This window comes from Pagrus pagrus (assembly GCF_965226575.1).
Source record: "Pagrus pagrus genome assembly, chromosome: 15".
NCBI classification, from domain to species: domain Eukaryota; kingdom Metazoa; phylum Chordata; class Actinopteri; order Spariformes; family Sparidae; genus Pagrus; species Pagrus pagrus.
This window is the reverse complement of record NC_140199.1, coordinates 4970460-4984901: the sequence shown is the minus strand read 5'-3', so window position 1 is coordinate 4984901 and position 14442 is coordinate 4970460. Positions and strand designations below refer to the sequence as shown.

The 14442-nt window shown below is 39.4% G+C and overlaps 1 protein-coding gene across 1 annotated transcript in view; it reads right to left on the bottom strand.

Moving 5' to 3' along the window:
- Nucleotides 1-5873: 5873 nt before the first annotated feature.
- cdh5 (cadherin 5) overlaps nucleotides 5874-14442 on the bottom strand; it is a 37992-nt gene continuing 29423 nt past the window's right edge. The window contains exons 14-15 of the mRNA XM_084376093.1: nucleotides 13019-13151; nucleotides 5874-11925 (exon numbers count right to left, since the gene is read on the bottom strand). Of these exons, the coding sequence (XP_084232219.1) occupies nucleotides 11541-11925; nucleotides 13019-13151 (518 nt within the window). The 3' untranslated portion in view covers nucleotides 5874-11540. The remainder of the gene's footprint in view (nucleotides 11926-13018; nucleotides 13152-14442) is intronic.

Sequence of the window (14442 nt, the reverse complement as noted above, 5' to 3'; positions counted from 1 at the left end):
TTATTATTTTAATACTGAGATAATACTTGAAATGAGGGTTGAAATTGGCCCATAACGATGATTTGATAGCTTTTTCCAGCACTTTTGTAAAGCAGCCTGTGTCAAGATGCCCAATTAAAGAGCAACATTCATCATAACAATACAGATTAATTATCAAAAAGTAACATTTTAATTAGCACAAGAAACATTTACTATGGGCTGCCTTGTTACATGAAATTAAATAAACAGTTATTTACCTCTATTTTACTGATTATTAAAATACAGGGTGTACTTTATGCTTTTATCCACGGGGTGGCGACAGAGCATTTCCAGTTTTTAGCCAGCTGCCAGTTTGTAATTTTTAAGGCAGTGCTGTCTGCTCCCTTTGTTGGTTCATACATGATCTGTTATCCAACTTCTGGTGCATATAATGAGTATCAGAGATGATAGTCAGCATTTTTTAAGCCACGAAGTAAAACTCACAAACACATCTGTCAGACAGTCTCTAACTGAAGGCAAAATGTTCAGCTATTGTGGGGGAATTGCAAAACTTTTTTCTTTTGTCTTGTTGAAATGGATTACAAAAGATATTTCTGCCTGTCTTTTAACAATGTTTGATTCACAACAGCTTGAGCATGAACATTAACCACATATCCTCATTTAAATCCCATTAGATCAAATAAATGATTTGCATTCACATTATTTTCTCCTTAAATTAAAAATCATGAGGCTTCAGACCACCTGCTCTGAACTTTCCAAGACTCTTCACGCTGGATACAGATGTTTTCTGTCTTAATGACTTGCTGCACAAAGCAAAAAAGAGGCAAACAAAGAGGATGGGGAAAGGGGATATCCTCCTCTTCACATTGTTGTCAAGTGTTTACCGTACAGACAGGACGTTAGTCAAACATCTACAGTGGCAGTCGTTGCTGAAATCACCCTTTGTGTATATGTCTCACTTGACATTACAGCAGCAGAACAGAAAAATCCGTCTGCAGTGTTGTAGCACGAAACCACAACATGTCCCAGCTGATTAGTTAGCGGAGCATGTCTTCATTTTCCCCAAACAGCTTCCAACAAACACTCAGTGAGACGTCGGACCCCATCTGCAACAGCTCCTGCTTTTGTGGCGGTGGTTTTGAACTCACGTTTGTTTGTCAGTGTGTCAGTGGGATGTTTGATGCAGCTTTGCTTTTGTGATGGTTGACTGCAGTGCTTTTCAAACCCAGAATGAGGACCAGGCCTGTTTCCAGTGGGCATCCATACGGGGAGGGGTACCGGTATGTTTGAGTAATCCTGCTCTGCCGTGACTTACGCACAGGGGAACTGAACCCCCGATATCTGGCGATGCCACCTTTGTAGCTACACGCCACAGCTTTATGACAAAGACAAAAACACATCTGCTTTACAGGCCAACAGAGGACGTTGAAACAAAAGAGGCCCAAATCCTGATCCACAGCGAGAGGCCAGAACCGGTGTGTGCCACAGTGTTTAGTCTGTAGATGCTTGTGTTACACCACAGTGACATATTTGCACAGACAACCCAAAGAAAACAGTTTTTCTCCTCCTGCAATAACAATAGACAGCCAGATTTTATTTATGAGATTTTATCGAAGGATGTGGGCGAGGAGACAAGTTGGCAGGTTTCAGAAACAACATCAGTTCGTCTCTGACAATGGGAGACATTCCTCACGATGAACAGAATTTAGTCCCGAAACCTTCAATCCGTTCTAGAAACCTGGTTTCTTGTTTTAAACTCATTGAAATTTATTCTGACTGCTTGTTAGGATGCCAACATTTCCACAGATCCCGAGCACTGTGTAATCATAGGGAAATGTGCATCAAATTATGCAGAGACATCAAGAGTTTTGCATTTACTGTAATGGTCCATAAAAACAGAAGTGTGTCTTTACAGTGTGCAAAATGATATTTTCCTGCTTTGAAGTTCCCTTTAAATAGTTTTTTTTTTTTTCCCCATCTAGTTTGTGGAGACAACATGATCTTTTCCTGACCCTAACCAAGTGTTTTTTGTGCCTAAACCTAAACCGGATCATAAGCACAGCATTGCTACGACATAAAAAAGAAAAACGATCCTCAAGAAACAATAAGTTGCAACATGAAGTAATGTAAAGTTTAAACATATCTGTGGTTTGCAGAAATGCAAATTACATTACAGGGTGCATAACTTGCATCCGTACTAACTGAACAAAATAATATTATAGTAATAATACAACTATGAGCTGAAATGTTTAACAGCTAAAGGTTCATGAGGCACACATTAACAGTACACTGTTAATGTGAGTGTGAATTTTAAGATATACCCATTCTAACATCGAATAAATATTAAATTGGTGATTTTATTCATATAAATGCTGCATATCTAAATATACCAGCCCAATCAATATTATTATTATTATCGAAAATGATAAATGATAGCTACGTATGTTTCTGCAAAACCCTGAATAAGTTGAAACTGAAAGTTCCTTTATGTTTTCTATTTCTCTCTCGTCACAACTCTGTGCTTATAGCCTGGTTGTGGTTTAGGAAAACATGGTTTGGCTTAAAACACCTGTTTTTGTTGCCTCGATCACAGCTGGAGATTGTCCGACTTCCTGTTAAGAATGGGCAGCAACGCCAACTGCTAACTGCTGATATGAGCACGGTCAGATTAGGTAACGAGGCAACAAAAAGAGAAAACCAGGTTGGAAAAATGTTCCCTAAAAACCTGCACATGTGATATGTGCATGCAATACTTCAAATGTGTGTTTTTCTGCACAGGTACAGTAGCAGTGCTTCTCCCTGACAGTCATCTGTCCTGTTTTTCACGCTAACAGAAACGAGCATAACTCCTCGTGACACGACACAGAATATTCTCTAACCGGATTACATGCTGTGGTCATGTAAACAGCTACCCATATCAACTCCTTTTACATGTAAACACACTGCAGCCCACTTCAAAATTCAGACTTTCTTTGATCAGGCTTCAAAGGATTATCCATTTTCAGTCTCCATGTAATCGTATTCGAGGATAAAGCACGTCTCAGTTTAATAGTCTGGTTTTCTAGTTTAACGCAATGTTTAGCATGTTGCCGCCAGCTGGTCCCGTCCCATCCCTCGCCACAAGTAGAACAAAGTTGAGCCGAGGTTGAGGGAGGGAGGGAGGCTGAGATGGAAGCGTGCCGCTCTCCTCTCTCGATCACCATCTTCATCCTTCCTTTCAGCCTCGCTCCTTCCTGCAGACATCCGTCACATCTCCCAGCCATCCTCCTCGCCTGAATAACTGATGACAGAGTGAGCTTTGGTGTCTGTGCAGCTCACAGGACTCAGTGAAAGCTTTCTGAAAGCGTCCCTGGTCCTGATTAGGTGGCATTAGAGAGTGTAACCATAGAGGAAATATGAGAAAATATCAAGGGTTGGACGCTGGACCGCATGGAGTCATTAAGAGTTGTGTTGTGGTCGTACTGGAGTCAGAGATCTGCTTGAAATGGGGATTCATGAATGTTAAGTTTTGGGTTTATGGTTAGTGAGATGCTGCTTTGGATATAATGGTCTTAGCCACTGATGTCTTTTAAAATAAAAAAGGGTACGGTACTTTTTTGTGAAAGTGCTCTCTCAGGTTGGATGAATCGGTGTTACAGCCTCCCCACTCGGGTGGTTTGTCAGAGTAAGTGGCTGCACCTGAGAGATGGGAGTAGATATTCAAGGCCTGCGTGCCCCCCAGGTTTTTTTACTCTTTTTTCCTGGGCAGCCTCCGTATCCGCCACTTTCTCCCAGCTCGTTTATGCAATAAAAACAGCGCTCACACATCTGCCCTCACTTATCCAAACAAGCCTTAAGGCTAACCCAATCACCAGATTAATGTTAGATAAGTATGTTTCTGCAAAACCCACAGATAAGTTGAAAACTGAATGTTGCAACTTTACGTTTGGTTCAATTGAATTTTTCTATTTCTATTGCGTGTGAAACTAAGTTATCTGAGGGTCAGCTCTTAGCCTGGGGGTGAGGATGGCCTCTCGGGCTAAGCATATGCAGTGTGAAGCCCTATACTGAAACAGGAAACACATGCTTGCATTCGTTTGTCATTTGGACCGTCGCCATCCGTGATCATGGCGACCAAAACAGGTATTTTTTTAGCAAAACCATGATGTTTTCCTAACCTAACCACAGGGTTATTGTATCTAAACCTAACCAGGGCATGAGCACAGTGTTGTAACAAGAGAGAAATAGAAAATTCAACCAAAACAAATGTAAAGCTACATGAAGAAACTTGGCTAACATTTACTCTAGCAAAGCTATTTTGAGGTTTAGTTATTAGGAATTGTTGAAATTGAGCTTCTTGATACATATATGTGTAAATATATAGTCACACATTACAACAAAGCCTGAAGGTAAACGGACACCTGGTCCTGTTTTAAAGTAATTTGTTGGCCAGATCAAAATCACAAAATCTTCTGTGTTGATCTTTAAAAGCGTGTGTGTGTGTGTGTGTGTGTGTGTGTGTGTGTGTAGTCCCAGCAGGGAGTCCACCCAAGAGAATTGACATCACTTTGGTATTTCCCCTCCTCTCTCCCTCTCTTCCCTCTCTTGTTTTCACCCCTATGATCTCGTACACTCGGTCATGTCTCATGTTCTTGTCTCATATGGATGTGATCACACGTGTGGAGGTCTCACCCCTCAATCCAACCGGCCTCAACCATAATAAAACTGCCCCGAACCTGCGCTGAATTTACACTCGGGTTCGAAAAACACAGGATATCCTCCGACTCACATCTGATCACATGTCAAAGATCAAGGTGAAGAGAGATCAGAGCTTTTCTTCACACCGCCCCACAATGTGTAACATTTGACATGTTGGATCATTTTACACAAAGGAACAGAGCCGATCGTCATCACATGGAATCTGTACATAAAACACTGACTCACCATGAAAGCTGGCTGGATATATATATATATACAACTTTTTTGTTTTTCAAACTCATGTCAACACTCAAGGTTCATGTTCGTGTGATTAAAATCTGCTACATATGTCATACCTGACCCGAATAATAGTTGAGTTATAACCAGCCAATTTAACCTTCTCCTTTTATGGGCATGAGGGATGATTTTAGTGAGGAAAAACTAACAAACTTAAAATCCAAAAAAAACCTTTAATAACCATTACTCCGACATACATGGTTTGACATGTACTTTTTAAATTATAACTTCCTTATGTGCTCTTGCTTAGTTTTCTTTCATTGTTGAAAGAAACAATGAGTTGGCTTCACTAGGAAAGAAAGACATGACCCATGTTCATGCTCTGATGCTGTAGTCTTAAAGGATAAGTTCACCCAAAAAATAAAAATGCAGTCAGTATCTCCTCCCCTCCATGCTGATGGAAAGTCAGGTGAAGTAGTACGAACAGCAAACCAGCATTGGAGCATTCTCCTAAACAACTGAAGTAGATGGGGACTTGTTTTAAAATATAAAACAATAATTTGCAACTAATTCATAAAATGGCTCCGTACAGCTCGTCCAGCGTAATCCAAGTCTCCAGAAGCCCTGCCAGTTTCCTGTCGGTTTGGGATCTCAGGGGCTTCCTATGACTTGGATTACACCTAGCTAGCTGTTTGGAGCCATTTTATGTTTATTCAGTTGTTCTTTTTAGCATTTTAAAGTTAAGTCCTCCTCTACTTCAGTTGTTTAGGAGAATGCTACAACACCAGAAATGTTTTGTGGACTGCGAAACTTCACCCAACTTTCCTTTCAGCATGTGGGTGAGTAGAGAAGGCCTCATTAATTCAAGCTTTTCTATAAATACAAGCTCACTTCTTGGCTTATTTACATGGTTTGGTTCACAAAAACATCAAACTGAGTGTCCATAGAACTTCAAAACACAGATCACAAGACAGCACAGACATCTTTGAATGTTTTATTTTTATTCTACACTTACAAAAATGTCAGGTAATAAAAAGTAGTTGCTATACACCTTAAAAACAATATAGAAAACATTGTGTTTGCCATCAAAAAAATGAATTACAGTATTTTTTTTTTTTAAAGAATAAAGGCACATGTTGCTCCCTTGACAACCCCTCACTGTATTTACACAAGAGAAAGCATTTCTGCTATGTGGTTGCTATTTTTTATTAGGTCGAAAACCCATTTGTGTGTATGTACATGGGTACAATCACAATCACACACTCTCACACACACACAAGCACAAACATGAACACAAGCAAGAAGAAATCACATGTTCACTCCGGCAGTCGCTCGCGCGTCATCTTTCGTTTCGTAGAAAAAATGAACCTTTTGTTACTTTTTACAGCAATAAAAAGAGATTGTGTCAAGTTTAACATCTTCTGAATACAGTAACTGAGGCGAAATATAAACAAGGTGAGGCCAGAGAAAATCACTATTAGGCACATTTTTTTTTTATATATATACATTTCACTCAAAGTAACCCCTCAGTATGACAATGGGATACACAGATGAATGATCCTTTAAAGGTCTGGTTTGTGCAGCGATAATACATGATACATACGGGGGTGTTTGTTTCTTGACATGAAGGTGAACAGCTTCTTTTTTTTTTCGTGCCTGGATCCCAACCTGAGAGATTTTATATTCACCGTCTGGATCCAACGTTTGACATTTGAAACATCGGTGGCCAACGAATAAAAATCAAAAAAATGGCACTTGACAAAGTTGCATCACTGTTACACAGCTGATTTTTGCAGATGCACAACAATGCCAAAGAGAATACAGAAATCCTCATAAATGTTGTAATGTTTTTTGCAACCTATTGTGAGTCACTGTGGAGGAGCAAATAACACCATAAATAAAAGAAAAAAAGCTTGAAATAATCATCAGTCATCATCAATTCAGTTTCATTCCAAAACAATATGTCCAAGTCATTAAGTTCCCAGCACAAATAAACCCAAACTTCACATTTTAAAGTGTTTTTATGCTATTAATACTCTTTCAGGAGTGTAAATGTATATATGTGTGGAGCAGCTCTATCTGCTACAGGCTGCTGATTTCGACAAGACCAAATTTTTTTTGTTCACATACTCAAAAATAAAAAGCAGTATTCGCTGATAATGGTGATAATACACAAATTCCTTGAGAACCACAGGTCTGAAATGACATTTTTCCTCCAGTGTAAAGTAAAGTGAAGTGGATTTTATTCTGCCCAAACAAAGATGGCAGCCATAAAAGAAGCTGTTTGCTCAATGATGGTTAGAAATGGCTTATAAAACCAGTTATGCTCGGATTTTTTTGGGTAATAAAAGCTTTCACAATGCTCACCAAGGTTTTTGAGAACTTATTTCTCTATTTCTGCTTGTGATATGAATGCGTTTACTAGTGCAAACTTTTAAAATTCATAAATGATATTATAAGACGCTAAAAGTCCTTGACATCTTCAAATATACATTTTTCTTTTGCCATCAAACTGAGGCGTTTGCTTTTATAAATTAAAAGATTAAATTGTGGGTATTTCTTATGGATTTCTGAATGTTGCGTTCAACGTCGCTTCAAAAAGATGCCTGAGCAACAGGATGTGAACAACCCTTGCATGCTCGCTGTGTCTCAGCGTTTCATCACACACAATCTTTGCTCTGAAGTGTTTCTGCTCAGCTGGAAAACTCATCACTGCTCCACATTGTTCTCTTCATCTTTCTTTGCTAGTTAAAGCCCGACCTCATCCCATGTTTCTCCTCGTCGCGCTCCCTTTTCCTCTCCAAGATTGTTTCCCAGGCCGGGCTAACAGGAAGTGAGCACAATGTGTTGGCTCGCGAGAGAGATAACACGGACAGGAAGGGGCGGGCGCAACGCCCCAGATGGACAGGAAGTTGACTCCACTGTTTGGTTAAGCTGATTAGAGGACGGCGAGCGAGCGAGACGGTGCGGTAGAGATACGGTGAGGCAAACAAGGAGAGGCGGAGGAGAACGGGAGAGAAAGACTTTAGAGCTGCTCTAAGTATATATATGAAGCCAACAGGAAAGCATTGAGAGGGCTTCCAGCTATTGTATCCACCGTTTATCAAATAGCATTCCACACAGGACGGTTTTAAAGAAACAAGTTCAGGTCCAAACAAAACAGAATAAACAGGAGAGTGAATAAATGATATTGTCTAAACTAAAAAATGACATTAAAGAAGCAAAGCGCCTGTCATGTAGACACGTGGTCGTGTGTTCAGCAGAGTGGGGCGCAACAATGAATTTAAATACTTCATTGTTAGATTTTTCTATTTGGGGAACGGGCGCCACTTTACATTTAAGCAAACTGATTTATAAGTTGTCACCGCTGACAAAGAGTAACCTTTTACCTTTATGTTTTTAAGACCTTTGTGAATCACTTCCTAACTGCAAAAAGCAGTGATTTATTTCCATAACCTTCATTCATACAATCCACCAACATGTCGGTCGGCATTGTTTAAATGCTACCGAGTCACTGATGTACGGTTCTCGGACAAATAGCCAGCAGCCAAGCAATCTGTGGGTGCAGTTTTTCCTGATTACTGATTACGCTTATCCTTAATGTTATTCAAGGATATACTGAAGTGATAAATCAGAAAGCTTACAGGCGACTCACAATAGCCAAAAACTCAGTTGGCAACTATGTTTGATTGATCGATTTTGCGTTGGGTCACTTCTCAACAAAACTGACAAACTTGTTACAGCTTTTTAAGCGTGAGTTTGGCTGCTTTTTAACTTCTTTATATCATTATTAATTAAACATCTTTGGGTTTTTGCATTTTTTGGTCACACCAACTAAGCAGCATCTGAGGCTCTGTGGCCTCAACTCGGGGATTGTCATGGGGCTTTTCACATTTCTTGACATTTCATAGCGAAAACAATGAGTCAAATGTTGAAGACAATAAAGTCAAATTAATCACGATGACGGTAATCATTAGTTGCAGGCCTAATCCTCAAAAAAAAAACATGCAGAAGGAGGACGAGTGTGGCTCCAAGGAGTGTGTTTTTATGATTAACTGTAAACTTCTGTTTATACCAAGACCAGCCTTGCAGAGATATATGAATAACTTACAAATTAATAAGCATTTAGTTTCTTCATTGTAAGATGACAAAAAAACTGCAGTCGAAGGATTCAAGCTTTGTTTAAAATGAACGTACAGCACCTCCATGTTTCTGTAAATATGCTAAAAATCATCTAAGAATTGTCAGATTTTAGGATCAGAGACTTTTTGCTCTGACTGTAGCCAAAAAGGATGAGAGGTTAAAGTTATTCGAGCCACCTCAGAGTCATCACAACTGCCCAACTAGCTGCTCGTGCCACTCGGCGTTTCCTGAGTTGTCTGAATGACTTTTGTTCTAGCGGACCTCTGAGAGTTGGGCTTTCATCGCAACAATAACTGTGATGATGGGCTCTGTCAAATAAAACCCTGGGAACACACTGTATTGCCGTCCGAGCAGCAGTAGCTCCATTTCCTCTCTTTCTGTCTGTCTCGTCTTTTTTTCTCCTCAGAGCAGAAGATAACTGGGAAATTGGACAAAATGACTTACTTAGAAAATGACTCCTCGCTAATTTTAGATGGTCGGTTTCAGAGGAGAACAGAAAAGGAAACAACAACAGTGCTGAATATCATCAACCTATTAGAAAGTTTTCTAAATTCTGTGAACATGTTCTCTCAAGAATGTTTGCAAGATTGCATTCAGTGAAATGTAAGTAAATCTGTGACTAAACTCAACGAGAAGTGGGCACGTCACAATATAACTCACTGGACATCACAGAGTGATGAACAGCTAAGAGTTTTCCATCAGTTAACTTTCCTTAAAGCCAGTCCTTTTTAGTATTTCAGATAAATAAAAACACGGCATCCTGCTGTGATCAAACAAGTTCAAACCTCTTTGAGTTAAAAACTCAAAGTTTTTTCACCTCAAACAGTAAAACGCCTCCAGAGTTCCTATTTACAAATCAACTTCAGATCAAAAATAAAATCAGCTTGTTCTCGTTGTGTTCGTGGCCCCTTTGTCAAATATATAAAAACAAAAAACATCAAAGATTAAAGAGAGTTAACAGGCCGTCAACACCAAAAACAAGAGTAAGACTAAAAATATGGCAAAAATCTCAAACTCACCAATGAACTGCTTTCATGTGCACCATTTTGCATCCCCAGAATGTCGAAATGAAAACTTCAATGTAATTAAAAAACATAAATATAGGTAAATATAGGCTTTGCTTCCATGTTTAGTTGTGCATTGTAAGGACTAAATTAAAAAGAGACAGGATACAAAGCCTCCAATACAGTCACTGGTGGTAAACAGGAAATGCACAGTCTGAGCGCCAGGATAAAATACTGGCAGTTTCTGCAAAACCACTGATACGTTTATGTGTGTAAACGTGTCATAGGCCATATTCATATTTCTACAAAACATGTAATGTCACATTCAACATGTTTATGACCTGACTTTCATAGCAAGATGTGGTTACAGGCGAGAAGGCTGCCAAGCCATTGGCCGCACTTCAAGCCTGTGTTTCAACATTTGTAAGTGTGACATCACTGGATATTTAAAAGGAGACCTCAGGACAGTTTCCAGTAAAAAAAAAAAGTTTTCTACAGGAAGTCAAGACATCTCCAGCCATGTTTGTCACAACCAAAGCAGGTTTTTCAAGCCGAAATATAATCTTTTCTTAACCCCAACAAAGTGTTTTTAGTGCCTAAACCTAAGCGTGCCTTCTACAGTGCTGTTACAACATAACATTTAAAATTCAGCGTAAAGAAACATATAGTTGCAACATAAAGAAATGCAAAGTTTCAACATATGTGTGGTTTGCAGAAACGTACATTGCCAGCATTTATTCCGGTGATTGACTTGGGATGCAAAATGGTGCTGCATGAAGGAGCTGAGTCATGAGCTGAACACATAAAGAATAACTGAGTAACATTGCTGGCCAGCAGTGAACTGATTACCACATCAATTATCCTCGATAAAGCCTGAAGTGGGATCTCTTCTAATTGGACTTCCAGATCTTCTCAGGTAGAATAAAAAGGGTTACAAAACATCTGCGATGGAATAAAATGCATCCTTGAACTGTGAATCTCGCGCTGTCACCAACAATCAATCGTCTCTCCAATCTGTGAAGCAGTTAGTTCTCACTTTCTCCTGCGCCGCGATATCCTGGTGTTACTTTAAAAATCTTCCCAACATGTCATCAGAGGTGGCAAAGGGCACCGTGTCATCAAAAACAAAAAAAAACTCCTTGATTCAAAGTGATGGAGCTTCCTGGAGTTTGACGCAGCTCTTATTTTTCTGAGCAGTCTGGGGAGGCTCGACAAACTAACGGGGCTCACTGACATACACTTGATAACAAAAGCGTTGCTGTTACACTGTGGAGCGCCCTGATTCTGCTTTCAGAAGCCAGAGAAGTCTTTGGAGAACTCAGTTGTCTGCTAGATTGAAGGTCCTTGTTGAGATTCAAAATGAAAAGCATGGTACTATAGGTGCGTATGAATGTGTATATTTACCTCACTTTGTCTGAGCGTATTTTTATGGCTGTTTTCAATGTGTGTTTGTGTGTATATTTTGGCATCACATATGCTAATTAACAGACGCTCTCCCCATCAGTATTGATGGTAGTACTCGGGTCCATCCACGCCGTACAGCTCGGCCAGGGTCCTGAACCTCGGCCCCCAGTCGCTGAGGAAGTCGTAATCCAAGTTCGAGCCGGTGGAGGAGCTCTCCAGAGAGCTGAGACTTCCGGCTAAAGACTCGGGTCCCTCGTAGCCGTAGATGTGGAGCGTGTCGTAAGGGAAGATGTCTCTGTCGTGATCCGCCTCGTCTTTCTTCATCTCGATCATCACGGCCATGTCGCCCTTGCACGCGGTGGGTTGAGAGTGGTGAGGGGGTTTCTGGACCATGGCGTAGAGCGAGGGGTGCGGGTGGTGGTCCGGGTGACGGAGTAGGGAGCCGTCGTGGCAAGCGGAGGAGAGGATTGAGACATCATAGCTAAAAGGAAAGATTATAATATGATATAATGTGTTAGCTTATTAATAGCTGGGGAATAGGATCATGGATTTATGCATAATTTAATATTTGATTCCAGGGTAACATTTACTGATCTTCAAATATAATAACCATAAGTCCTAGATATGACAAAATAAGGAAAACAAAGAGTGACAGAGCGCTACCAGAGGAATACAAACATAACCTAAGATTATAAGATAAAATATTTAAGCCTATTTCACCAGTAGGATGTAAGATTTTATGTTTCTAAAACATTAAGGTCATTCAGAAAGCCCTTAATCCTAAATCTAGTACATATTTGATTGTATAAGAACAGAAACGTAAATGTTTTCTTTCTTGCCGCTGCTCTACTTCCTGCAATTTGCACTTATTTACTACTTCACCCGAAGCCTTGATGTCTTTTGACAGTATTCAATGCGATGCAGTTAATATGGCCGGTATTGAGGATTATGTATGGTCTTAAAACTATTTAAATATGGATAAGATTAGATTCAGATTAGATTAAACTTTAATGGTTTAGATAAAGTGGGTCAGCAGATTGACAGATACAGCAAAGAAAATAAATATTGCAAATGGGTAGAGTTAATAGACTGTGTGATTTTTTTGTGAAGTATAAAGAAAGTGGAACATGAATACAGGAAAAAATTATGAAGCAAGGTATAAAAAGTATCAAGATTTAAGCAATACAAACGGAAATGTTAATTTTAAGAAGAATATTTTGAAATCATAGCAAAACATTTTTTGTTAAAAAGTTACATTTATATTTTATGTGTATTTAAATATTTCATTCTGTATATAAATCTAAGTGTTTTAATCAGATAATACATTTGACTTCACTCTGCTTTAGTAAGTTCTTACCAATCAGGAGCACAAGTTACAACAAAAGAGAAATTAATGACAGCAAGAGTAAAAATATAATTAAAAGAATTCATTTACTTTCTTGTAAATTATAGTTAATTTGTTTAAAAATGGTTGAAACTCTCAGTATTTTGTGAGAAGTTAACAAAGAATGAAGGTGAATGTACGTTGTCGGCACATTTCTGAATAAAAGTGGTGTTTTTCTTCATCTACGTACCCGTTAGTGTCCATCTCTCCTCCTCCCTCCTCATCGTACGTGACCAGCTGCTCGTGAATCTCCCCGCTGTTCTTCATGTTGGCCAGAGAATCCTTCTGGTAGCGTTTCCTCATCACAAACAGGATCACTATGACTGAAAAATACAACAGAGGAAAGTATGTTACTAAACACATTCATTCTGTGTAACTCTTCATTCATTCTTTGCTACTATCTGCTGCCAACTGTAGCTGCCGTTAACGAGTTAGCTCAGTTAGCCATGAAGCTATCAGTCTGGACTGGGAGCTCAGAGCACTGGAGAAGTGTTGGTGTTCACACTGCTCACACAGGAGCTTTGGACCTGAATGGTTCAGGGCTAGCTGGTTAGCATGCCAAACATGCTTTTTAACATAAAACATAGACGTTATGGCATCAAAACTATTATTCCTTTACCTTCTATTGATCATTTTAGTTAAGTTTCGAATGTTTTCAACCAAGATTGTTATATATTGCACCCTCAACACAAGTGAAGTCTTCACATTTCTTCTTTTGTCGAACCAACAGTCCAAAAAAACCCCAAAAAATCTTAATGTAAGCAGCAAATTCTTACTTTTAAGAAGCTGGAACCACCAAAGGTTTCATATTTTTGTTTGAGAAATGACTGAAGCAATAAATCTATTGGACTATCCACTATCAGCTGGACGTGTTTCAGTTTCTTGAAGACGTTTCACCTCTCATCCAAGAGGCTTCTTCATTTCTAGCTAACTGGAGGGGAGTCGCAGGCTTTTAAACTCTGTGTGGGAGTGCCGTTAACGGCTCTGTAAGGACACAGTTTAAAAGCCAGTTGCCTACGATATAGCACTTAGAATTACCATGACCTGGATGACTGAGAACCTTCATCAACATCATAATAGTTGGCAATTAATTATCTTTCACTCATGAATCGGCTAATCGTTGCAGCTCTATTGCGCATTTTAGAGGTGTGAGGTCCGACCTTGCAAGATTAAATACATCTAAAAACAATAAACCAAACACCATCTGAGAAAGATCTCAATTAGAAAAATAAATATATGTATTCAGGCCAAATATAAGTGTTAAACGTCTCATCTGTTGAAGAAATTACTATTCAGTGGTAACAACTGAAGACGTCCACAAAAGAACAAAATTACAGACAGATTGCTCTGCCGCCTTCTCTGCTGGACCGACACTTCAATGAATTTGAAAACATGAGAGAAAAATTAGGCCATAAAAGACACAACAGAATAAGAATGGGGACAGGAAACAAGTGGGGGGAAAGTGGAACACTAATGAGGGATTGAAACTAGAAAACAGAGCAAGCATGAGGGGAGAGAATGAGGACTGGATGGTTTAAGGTGTCGGAGACGTTCGCCTCGAGCGTAAAAAAAACCTCAAAAGAATCTACTCAGCCAGAAACAAGCAGATAGCAC